The following is a 12,501-nucleotide window of genomic DNA, read 5'->3' on the forward strand; positions in this document are numbered from 1 at the left end:
CAATACCTTAATTTCCTTCTTTATCTGTTGACAAACAAAATATGACTATATTTTCTATCAAACTTCAGTAATCTTTAACTCTAGGAGAAGGAAGATAGAGTGAATAGGCACTAAAGAACATTTAAGTTTTCAAGGTCTGTTTTCCTGACCTTGTATGACCTTGAATGGCCCACTCAGTCTTAGTTCCTTTATCTGTAGTGCACAGAAATTACAGGAGGTGTTGTTGGTAGTCTTTTTACCCACAGTGTAATTAAAGAACAAAGAAAAGAGGTACAATGCTGTGGGTGAAGCTAAAAGGTGTTGGCAAAAGTTGAGACGGGTGAGGGAAAAAATGTTTGCATTTAATTATTGTGTTGGTATTTTCTCTTCTTTTCTTGTTTGTGTACAGTCCCCTTGATTCATTACAGATTCAAGATCCTGGAATCTAGACTGTCTATCTTTTTCTGAGTGGAAAAAGAGTAGGTGTTGTGTACCTAGTGTGATACCAAGGTACTCACATAAAGTTAATACATCTTGATTATACTTCTTCCTCTTCCACTTTTTTGTCTGCTAAGTAGAAGCCTCCATAAGCACTTTCATACCCTGTTTTTTTGGTCTTCTGTTCACCCTTCACACTGAAAGCAGATTCATGTCACTATGCTTAAGTATAATTAAACAATTGAGCTTTAGACTTCTAGGATTTCAAAGAAAGGCAATTTTCACATGGTCACTCTAGAAGCCATCTTACCATTTTGATGACTTTCTTTTTGGTGGGAGTCTGTGAAGAACTGAAAACTGAATTCCCTGGGTCATCCCATTGTGTCCACGTCTGGCAATTTATAGTGCCCCAAACTGAGCAGAATGAAACCAACAGTAGTTGGGAGAAGCAGATAAAACAGTTATGGTGATATGAACAATAAAATTAAATAATTTAGTGGGAGACTTTGGGATAACAGGGAACTGAAGATAAAACAGTGACAATAATTAAGAATGCTCTAAAACTGGGGGAAAATCAAATGGAAACAAATTTAGAACTAGATCCTGTTTGTACCTATAACTCTCAAACTACAAATGAATGCTCTGTAATTCTGGCAGTCAGGAGCATAAGGAGTGCTTAGAGATTTCACATAAGCATGGATAACTTTGTTTAATGAAAGATTTCTTTCTCATGCAAGATATATAACTCCAAGAAAAAATTATCTTAGTGTTATTAGTGTGGAGGAATAGTTTCCATCTGGGTCTATAAATCTTATAACTAGGTCTTGGCAATGAGGCTAAAAAGTAAGAAATGAAGACTATTTATTTTTAAATATAGTCTACATGTTTTGTTATCTGTTAAGAAAAATAGGTGGAAATTAAGGCAATCCTCAATTTTCTTATCTTTAAAATGAAGATAATATTTGGCATTAATATTTGGAAATATATGAAGACCATCCAAACGGGAACAAAGTAATTTTTTTTTCCTTTTTCATTCAGTTCTTGCTATAGCAAGTCAATTAGCTACATCACTTACCTTTCGCAAAGACTCAATGGCAGATAGGAAGTAGCAAAGTCTCAAAGTAACAAACAGGGAGGGCTTCAGGTATATCATTATATTAGTCAGGGTTCTCTAGAGGAAAAGAATCAACAGGAAGTATGATTATAAAAAGGGAATTTATTAGACTGGCTTACACAGCAAGAAACTAGTTAGTCCACAATGGCCATGGACTGACTATCTGCAGCTGGAGAACTGGAAAAACGAGCAGCTGCACAGTCCAAGATGCAGAAGCCCCAGAACAAGAAAGATCAACAGTGCTACCCTAGTCTTAGATGAAGACTTCTGGAAACTACCTGGAGAATCACTGGCTCCACTTTGGAAGAGTGAAGAAGTGAGAGTCCAATATCCTCAGATGATCCAAGCAGCATTCAAGAACCCATTCAGGAGCTCGCATCTGCATCTCCTTCCTTGTTTTTCCATCTTTTATTCCATCCTATTGGGCAGTGCTGCTCATGCTTAGGGAGGGTCTCCAGTTCGCTATCCCACCTTCCAATCATTCCTAGACACACCCTCATGGACACACCCAGAAGCCTCTTAATCATAGGCATATCTTAATCCAATCAAGTTGACAATTCAAATTAACCATTACAACCATGATTAGAGGCTGTAGGCATAAGGAAGCGGGAATTCAGTTAAACAGAAGTACACTCTGTGATTGGTTTGGAGAGCATATTGGGCTTTCTCTGGCTGATCCTGAGTTGGAAGTGAGGACAAAAAACAAGGAATTGGAAGCCATTGACCAAGTCGTGACCATTCTGGGTCAATTATATCAGCTGTCATTTGTCTTTTTAGAATGATCTCTGCAGATTTTGAGTCAGAATTCTGTCATATATGGTCTCTTCAAGGATAACCTGGTGTGTGTGTGTGTGTGTGTGTGTGTGTGTGTGTGTGTGTGCACGTGTGCATGTACGTATTGAACTTGGAATGTGTTGAACAGATGCCTGTTGCTGGTTTTGGAGGTAAGAGAAGTATGATTGGGCAATAAGGGGGAAGTTGCAATCTCTGGAAGACTGAAGCAGGAAGGCAATTCCTCTGATGTCACGAATGTCCCCCAGATTGCCTTGAAGCAGTAAAGGGCACTTGGAGAAATTCTCTTCCTCAATCCTGTCTAAATATAGACTAGGATAAATACTCTCCCTTTTCCTCACTGACAAACTGACCATATCAACCTTTGCAAGGATATTAGATCCCTGAGAGTCTGAAACTTTGTTTGCCTCTTAAAGCAGTGACAGAGTTCCTTTTCTCTAATCTATGAAGTTTTAGGACTAAGATTTCTTTATCTCAGAAGTATGAGGAGGTAAATCACCAACTCAGGGCCTGAGGAAGTTACAAAACACATTACATACAGAGCCATAGAGTTCATGGTTTAAAATTGATTTATCTTGCCATATTTTATTATATTTTAAAGTTTATTTTATTTCTTTTTAAATGTTCAGGTTCAGCTATTACCTCATTGTATTTCCTTTGTATCCATGCTGTGCTGACTTTTCAAATTGTTAGCATCAATAAACCTTGTTGTCAGACCTTTCATCATTGCTTTCTAAAGCCATCTCCATTATGCACATGTCAGCAGTCACCTAAACACACACACACACACACACACACACACACACACACACACAGATTCTGGAAGTCCTGTTCAGAGACATTATAGATTTACCTTACCTCGAGGGTCACTTCTCTCTGCTCTCCTAGATCTAACTCCACAGTCCTTCATCTAACCTCTCCTTGCCTCCCACTCATGGATTGAATGCCTAAACACAAACGACCTGCTGACTACAACCACCTGCCTACCTGACCTGCTGACTACAACCACTTGCTCACCTGCCCACCTGCCGTTCTGCCCTTCTCATGCCTTACTCACCTCTGGATCTGTTTATCCATCTTCTTTCCAATTCCTATCTTCCTTCCTTCACCTCATCCCCCTTTCCTGCTTTTATTGTGCACTACCATACCAACTCCAACACTCTGTTCTTTGGTTTCTAGATCCAATACTCAAGAAAATCCATGATGGTCCAGAGTAGTATCATTGTAAGTTCTCTAGAGCTGGCAAGGTGCCTAGTAGGGCCACTATGGGTACAAATCAAGACTAACTCTTATTCCTTTCAGGTGCAATACCTCCAGAACCATGTCTTAGCACCTCTTCTCTTAGATGAAGGTCCTAGCTGTGCTTCCTGACCATCAACAATATTTGCCTCTGTCATCTGACTCAGAGAAGAAGCCAGCTTCTTCATTTACTCTTGAAGCTAATCCTCCTACCTGTACTCTTGAGTCACATTCCCTTCTATCTCAGCAGAAGACTTTCTCCATCACTTATTCATCTCTTTTATAAATTTTTTTTCTTTTTTAGATTTTTCCCCACGGTTTTTTCCACACCTGTGTGTTCTTCTCCCTCTCTTTGAGTAAACTTTTTTACTCCATAATTTCAGCTGTTTCATGCATTACTCCTGGAATTCTTTCTACAGTTCAGAATGATTTTGAAACTTCAGACTTTCCTACCTTTTGGATAGCTCCACTCAATTCTTCCATTTCTCTCTCTCTCTTTTTTTTTTTTTCTTATCAACAAATCAACCTGTTCTTCCAATTTCATTTAATAACTCTTTTCAAAATGTTTCCCTTCCCTTCAATTAAACTTCTGCTACTGCCATGTCATATAACACAAATGTACCCAAGTACTCCCATGTTTAATGATCCCTATCAAGTTTGGTTAAAATGAAGCCGGCTTGACATGACACAAGTTCCTTTAAGATTTGATCACTGAGTTTTTTTTTTTTTTCCCCCCCCTCAGTCTTTCATTTCCCAAGTATTTTCAGAGGAATACTTTCTCTGATATGTGGATAGTAATCCATAATGGGGGGACGGGGAGGAAATGAAGGAACTTATTTTGTGGAAAGTTTTGTAAGATAAGGAGAGGAATAGGTAAGAGTGGAGGATCTTACCAAATTCATATACATTTGAGAAATAATGTTCTAGTGTTAGCTCTTTGAGAAGTAGTTCTTGAATCCATTCCTGGACCAGCAGCATGGGCATTACATGCAGATGCTCAGACTTCATCATAGATCTGAATCAAGAACTCTGCGAGTGGGATGGAGACTAGAAATCTGTGTTAACACGCTTTACCAGGAATGATTACACAAAGCAAATAGAGAATTGCAATGTATGTTAGCATATTGAAGGCTTCAAGAAGTCTGGAAATAATTAACTTCATTTAAGCAAATGTTTTCTTGAGTTATTTGAGCATGGACTATGTATGCATTCTTGTGTGTGTGTGTGTGCATGTGCGTGTGTGTGTGTGTGTGTGTGTGTGTTTATATGGAAGAGAGAGACAGAGAGAAATACTAGGCTGTTTTTATGCATCTTCCTAGTAATTCTCCAAATACACAACTGGCATGTGTTTTTGTATTTAAATTATGCATCTTTGCATTTCTCTCCCCTTGGCCATTTTCCAATCAACTCCGGAGAAGAGGTATTTCAAAATTGTATGTTCATTGAACAAATCTATGAAATTCCACAGAAATATTTTATACCAATTTTCATAGTGTTGCATTAAGACCCATTAAGGTGAAGATGTCATCTGTTACTTTAGTATTTTTTTTCTGCATGTCATGGTTCTCTATATTGATCTTTTCTTGATGGGATATGCTTGTATTTTCATATTTGGTGTCATGAAAGTGTAGTGTACATCTTATCAGCTTGTCTGCATATACTATTCAGTAGTAAAATATCCTTTGTGAACAACCATTGAAAGCCTTCGTCAGCCAATTCTAGACCCTAGCAACATTCTACTTCAAAAAATTCTCTCCCCATTGCACCCTCACAGACTTTCTTTCAAATCTCTTATCATAATAATCCTTCAATAAAATAATTTTTAGCCACTATTAATAATAATCACCTTAACTTCAATTGATCTAATAAGCTATATTTTATGAACATGTTATAAACTTTTGTTGTATTTAAACAGTCTATAATGGCTATATATTCTTTTTATGATAAATATTAATACAGAGGAATTTTAGTAAATATGAATATACTTATTAGCTTTCCTAAGTTTTCTTATCATCAATTACCTTAATTTTTCCAATGATAAGGTGAAATATCTAAGAGGTTTGTAGGCTATATTAGTAAGTTACTTAGAAAATTTAATTCTTAAGAAACTCAGTAAATATCATAATACACCTGATTTTAAACATGCCATCTCTTAAAGTGGAGAAAGCCTGATTTATGCTGCTGCAGTGTGCTGTGTATAAAATTAATGATTCAGCATCCAGTTTGGTTTATTCTGATGCAATATATATGGAATTTGATGCAAAAAAATTGCACTATTAATAATCCTCTGGTGTCATAGAAAAGAGCAATGGAAGTACAATATGTGACACCTAAGGGGATTTAGAATTAATGCATATTCAATTACGCTGTCTCTACCCTTTTCCATATCAGTCTTTGCAGTTGATGATAAGTGGTATGATGTTAGACATATCATTTATAATAATTTCCTTTTATTTAATCATACTACTTAAAATTTGTAAGACATGTTGTTTGGCCATGTACACATCATAGTGATTAATGATAGTATCCTAATATAGCCCACTGTGGCCATCAGAACTAATTTTATTTACAGCCTTCACAACTCACCAGGTTGTCCAAATTTCTAAATGCTTCAGAGAGAGAGCAAGAGAAGACTGTGAGCAAGTGAGTGAGAGAGATATATTGGGTTTAATATAATGAGTCAGTAATTACATCACTGTGGCAATAATAAAGTTCTGTTCACAAAATAAAGATAAATTTTGATTTAAAAAATCTAACTTAAAAGTCGGACAAGCTGGGTATTTTGTAAACCTGCCTCGTTCTTCTTAAAGACCCACTGATAGAACCTGATATACCTCAGGAGTTGAAGGAGGAATCCTGCCAAGGAGTTTCAAGTGGTTCTCAGGGATAAGATATAAGCAAAGTTCTTAATATTCTGAAGATTTCTTATGGTTCATTTTGGCCATTTGGAGTAATTTATGTCGACAACTAATTTTTTTTACCATTTTAATTTAGCTCTGCAAGTTTTAACATCCTTTGTTTTCACCATAAATAGTTTTTGGAAGTGCCCTAGAGAAATATGTGTCCCTAAAAGTACATTCTAATCTGTGTTCAAGTCTGTAGTAATAAGTAAATGCACTATGGGGCCATATTTTAACTTAAGTGAGAATAATAATAGGGTGAGGATTTACCCAGGTGTATGTTTTAGCTGACATTGGAAGATATACATATATAGTCATTCAACATAGGTGATTGATCTAGTCATGACAAAAGACATGGCAATTAAATGGGACAATAGATTGGGCCATATAAAACTGAATATGCCATTTTCATCAGAGTCTTTGTGTTTTCTTAGCCACAAATTAAAGTTTTCAGATGTCTTAGACCTATAGGCTTGTAGATGATTTAGCAAAAATAGTCATATAAGCCATATGCTTCCCACTTATTTGCATACTTGAGTAGAAATTATCTCTGCCTATATTTTTCACCAAATTTTAACAGTAAATGTGAAAAAAGTGCTGTAAGAAAACCCACCAAAATAAATAACCAGAATAAATTTTCTGTATATTGAAAGGAAGTGTATAGGTTGAGGTAAATTCAGATCATGCCAGGCCACATTCTACTTTCTAGAGGTGAGAGTTAAAGAATTCAGGAAGTATAGTAAATTGAGCATTCAAAGATTATTTAAATGAATAGGAAAAAAGAAAAGGATAGATATACTAAATTTTAGTTAACTGGATAAATTTGTGGGCATACTGGGAAAATTCCAGATGTTCATGTAATAGGTATACATTGTAGAATTTTGCAGTATGATTTTGTAACCAGGCAGTTTTGAATTCTGCACACTCTGTGACTTTGGATAAAATATTTATGCATGATAAGTTACACGCACACATACACACACACACACACACACACACACACACACACACACCTTTACATACATGAAGTTCAATCTCTATTTGTGAAAGAAGCCACATTGAGGGGATACTTTCTGCAATAATTTCTAAGAGCATAAATCACAGTAGTTCGAGGGAAAAGAAATGTTTATTCTAGAACCAAATAAAAAAGCACTTGGAATGTAAACCAAAACAAAAGAGTGATTAGAAATACAGGCCTGGCCTCTCTGAATTTATCCTGTGAGATGCCATTCAAATGAAGAAAGGAAACCTGAGTTTACTAGCTTTGTCTCAGATGATGTAGGAGTTTCTCATAACATTTTTATCTGATCCCCCTATTTGACAGTGACATTTAACTGAAGTCATCCCATTTAACCTTTTCTTTTGTATGTTGTGTGCCTTGTGAGCAGAATAAGAAACAGGACATTCCTCGGGAAGATCAGGGGCCAACCACCAAGAATTTGGATTTTTGGCCCCAACTGATTACATTGATGGTCACTATCATTGATGAGGATAAAACAGCCTACACACCTGTGCTGAATCAGTAAGTACTCTGTTTTAAAAATGAATGGGTTTCATTCCACTAAAGTTTAAAAATGTACATTTTTAAGCACAACCTATATTTTGATGTCAGTGACAAACTTTTCTAAAATTAAGCTTCAGAAAACAGTACTTATCAATTCAGGAATACTATGAATTTTTCAGTTTCAACCCTGTAGAGTATGTCTGTTTGGACATAGGGACAAATATTTCTCAAGACTTTATTTTTATTTCATCTAGATAAGTTCCCTCTTTCCTCTGGTTCTTTTCATAACCATTCCATTGTTTCCAAAGATAAATAAAAAGTACACTGCTCCCCAAACTGAAAAGAAAGATAATATTAAACATATTCCATTGTGGCTTTTTAATAATAAAGATTTGGCTAAAAGATGCTTTCAAAGTAGTTGTGCATGTTGAATATAATAAAGTCAATGCAATATTTAGTAGAACAAGTCCACTTTTGCAAATTACATCCTGTGGTCCTATTCCTCAAGATAGGGTAGATGGGTTAAATTCATGACCATTCCTCTATTCTTTAAAATAATCATGACCTCAAAATGCCACTGTTTGTGAGACACTGGGCAGATTGTCTAATATTCCTTGAGTTTTTTTTTCTATGTGAGATAAAGACATATTACTAGATAATTTCCAAGATCCAGTTCCATTTAATGTCGAGGGTGAAAAGTAACAGACTGAGAACCAGGTTGTGTTAACTGGAGTAGGCATCTAACCTATTGGTAAGACATGAAATGATGTGGGCAGCAAGGAGAGCAGAAGTAGGCAAACCATGAAGTAGCTCCACAGAAAACTGGTTTTATAGACTTAAAATAGTCAAGGGATCCAATTATAATTCCAGTTACAGGAAAAATTAAGTATCCCAATTTTCATCCTATCTGCCTCTCAGTCATCCATCGCCACCTGCCTCAGTTTCCTCCTAACTGTGGAGGAAATAGTCCTATCTTCTGTATGCAACCACGGTAGCTTCCCACTTGCCTTTTCACTTTTTTCCTCCTCTTTTCTCCAGACCTAATCCTCTACCCACGTTTGCTTCCTGCTCGCCGTAATTTCTCCTGATCACCACCTGTAGAAACCTCACTCTTTTATTCTGCTCTGTTTTGACCGGTGACCTCTCTTAATTCACGGCATGTCTTTCTCACATCATGGGGCCTGGGAAGTACTTTGTCTACTGGATCTCTACTAGTTTCTTGGAATAGATTTACTTTCTCATTCACTCTTTGGATCTTTCTTGAGGAAGAGTAGGTTGTTCTAAAGATTGGGAGAGCAATAGCGTAAAAACAAACATTTTCTGAGAAACACAAATTAAGCTATTTGATTATATTATGACTATATTGGATTCAATCATGATATAAAAGTTATATAACATAAAACATATAAAAGTGATATGATTGCATTTGTTCAGATTTTAAGGATATTCTAAAGCCTTTTTGCTTAATTGAGATCATTCAATTTTGTTTCTTACTCATTTTTAATCAATGCCTTATGGCAAACTCAACTGGATATTGACATGTGGTCTTGGTGACCCATGTTGCATTTGTATAATTTGATGAGATTTTTGTTCACATCTGTTTTATTTACATGATGCATTATCACATCAAGCTTCATTACTCATCTCATTGGCTACTTGGCCTGTGTTTCAGCGTAAGAAATACAGACCACAGGTCTGGATCGGCAGTGGCACTGAAGTCTGTAATATTAATGAAGAGTCTCTCAAGTGCCCTATGTATACTAACACATGAGGGCACGAACCAATTTGTGAAAGATATGTCAAGCTAAAACAGTTTTGGGTTTTATTTTGGAAGACATGGCCAGTAAATAATTCAAAAATACAGGACATTTTAAAATCTTCTTCTGTGTTTTCTGGGATTATTGATATAAATAATGTATTAACTGCAGTTTTTATTCCTTTTATGACTGAGAAATAATCGTAAGCTTTTGCTAGTTCAAATCCTATAATAAGTTTATAGTAATTGTATAGTGTAAACATGAAGGAAAGGATTCCTTCTATTTCAATCACTGTATATATCCAGGAATATATACTTATTGAATAACTAAAGTAAAATCCTTATATGTTTTCTCTGTTCCTACTCCATTGATTTATCAATCAGTTCACTTTTTGAGTAGTAGTCTCTCAATTTTAAACATTATTTTTTATGAGGTTGCTTTTTAGAGGCTTATACAAATTTTACTGAAACTGAAAAATATTAAGCGGAATATTTGCAGATTTATTTAGATATAGGGTTCTCTCTCCCTAACAAGTTTATTGAGGTACTATTAAATATAATAAAACTGCACATTTTAAAGCATGTAATTGACTAGTTTTGATACATGAATTTAGCCACAAAACCATAACCACAATTGAGATAATGAAGAAATCTCTTCAAAATTTCCCACATGCCTTTTTCAATCTATTCCACCCATCCCGCCACCATCCCCAAGCAATCACTGATTTGCTTTCTGATGCTATAAATTCATTTGGAAAGTTCATTATTACACAAATATAATCATATATTCTATGCACTCTAAGATCTGTCTTCTTTATCTCATTTTATCTATTTCAAAATTCATTCATATTGTTTTGAGTTTTTCTTTCTAATATTCCATTGTATAACACAATATATTTACCTATTCACCTGTTAATCACTTTTTGGATTTTTTTAAGATTAAGTTGTTGTGGTTATTGGTATACAAGTCTCCTATAAACATATTATTTCATTTCTGTTTAGTTATTTGGCAGGTATGTACTTAATATTTCTAAAACCCGCCTAAGTGCTTTCCAAAGTTGACTGTACCTTTCCAACACTTGGGACTATTAGTCTTCTAATTTTACCCTTTTAAAAAGGTGTAGAGTAGTATCTCATCATGGCTTTAATTTGTTATTTCCTGAATCCTAATGTAATTGACATTCTTTTCATGTGTTTATTTGTAATTCATATTTTTGATGATTTCTGTTCACATCATTTTCCCACTTCCAAATTGGAGTGTTCACTTGGTATTGTATTGTTTTGCTGATTTATATATTCTAATGAAGGTCTATTGTCAGATAAAAATATTATAATATTTTCTCCTCCTTCGTAACTTTCTTTTCCACTTTTAATTAGTGTCTTTTAAAGAACAAAGTTTGTGTGTTTTATAAAAATTTTGATTGAGTAATCAAATTGATTAACAGGATTCTTTTGTTGTTTGAATTTTTCATATTCTATTTAAGAAATTCTAGCAACACCCAGAATCAACTTGCAACATCACAGTTGTATCCTAGATATCTCATGTTGAGGTCTCTTGTTCATTTCCAGTTAATTTTTTTGCATATGTATGACAAGAGATGTTAGGTTTCATTGATTTGCTTGCATATTTTTAACTCAATTTTTTAGTTCCACTTGTTGAAAAATTATCCTTTTTTAATTGAATTGGTTTGACACCTTTGTCAAAAAGAGTTGACTATTTACAAAAGAGTCTAATTCTGTTCTTTCTATTCTGTTCTGTTGATTAATCACTACATTAGTACCACACTTCGTGGTAAAGGTGGTTTTAAGCTATGTCCCCAAATATTATAAGTTCATTAAATTTGTATTTTAAAAAGCTGTTTCATTATTCTAGCTCCTTTGCAATTCCACTTAAATTTTGGCTTGTCAATTTCTAAAAGAAAAATGCCTGGTGAACTTTTGATTGTAATTATGTTGAATATATAAATCAATTTGGAGACAATCAAAACTATAAATATAACAATTCTTATGGTCCATAAGCATTGCATATATCTCCACTTATTAACATCTTAATTTCTCAAGGCAATATTTGTCATTATTAGTGAATAGGTTTTACATATCTTTTTCCAAATTTGTTTCTAAGTATATTATATCTTCATTGTTAATTAAAATGATATTTTTTTCAATTCCCTTTGTTGGTAAAAAACAATTATTTTTATATATTCCTTTTGCATTGTCAGCCTTTCTAAATTTACTTCTTTTTTGTAGATTTCTAACGATCTTCTTGTCAACAATAAAGACAACCTAACTCATTTCTTTCCAATCTGGATGTCATTTGTTATTTTTCTTGCATTATTACTCTAGTACAATAAAATCTCTAGTATAATATTGGCTAAAACTAGTAAGAGCAGATAAGATATCCTTGCTGTATTTCCAATCTTATGGGAAAGCATGGTATTAGTCACTGTTAAATATATTGTTAATTGAGGGATTTTCACACATAATTCTTCATCAAACTGATGAAGTTTGGTCCTATATCTATTATTCTGAGAACTTTTATTATGAATAGTTATTTTACTTTGTCGAATATCATTTCAACTTAGAATAATTATATAATTTTTCTCTTTGAGTCTACTAGTATGATGAATTGTACTTAATGATTTTTAAATTTTAAATTGAGATTACATTTCTGGGGCATATTTCCCATAGTCTTATTAATTAGATTACAACTTTTGCGTCTGTGTTCATGAGGATATTAGTGCATGTGTTTCTTCTTATATCCCCTGCTTGGTATCCAGCC

General features: G+C 34.5%; 1 protein-coding gene across 2 annotated transcripts in view; it reads left to right on the forward strand.

Annotated features, from left to right (window-relative positions):
* The window catches only part of UNC13C (unc-13 homolog C), an 869,114-nt gene that overhangs the window by 631,459 nt on the left and 225,154 nt on the right, over positions 1 to 12,501 (forward strand). For both annotated transcript variants that reach the window (XM_079129872.1, XM_079129871.1), the window contains one exon: positions 7,851 to 7,984. In XM_079129872.1, coding sequence (XP_078985998.1) covers positions 7,851 to 7,984 — 134 coding nt within the window. The remainder of the gene's footprint in view (positions 1 to 7,850; positions 7,985 to 12,501) is intronic.

This window comes from Sciurus vulgaris (genome assembly GCF_902686455.1).
Source record: "Sciurus vulgaris genome assembly, chromosome: 2".
NCBI lineage: Eukaryota > Metazoa > Chordata > Mammalia > Rodentia > Sciuridae > Sciurus > Sciurus vulgaris.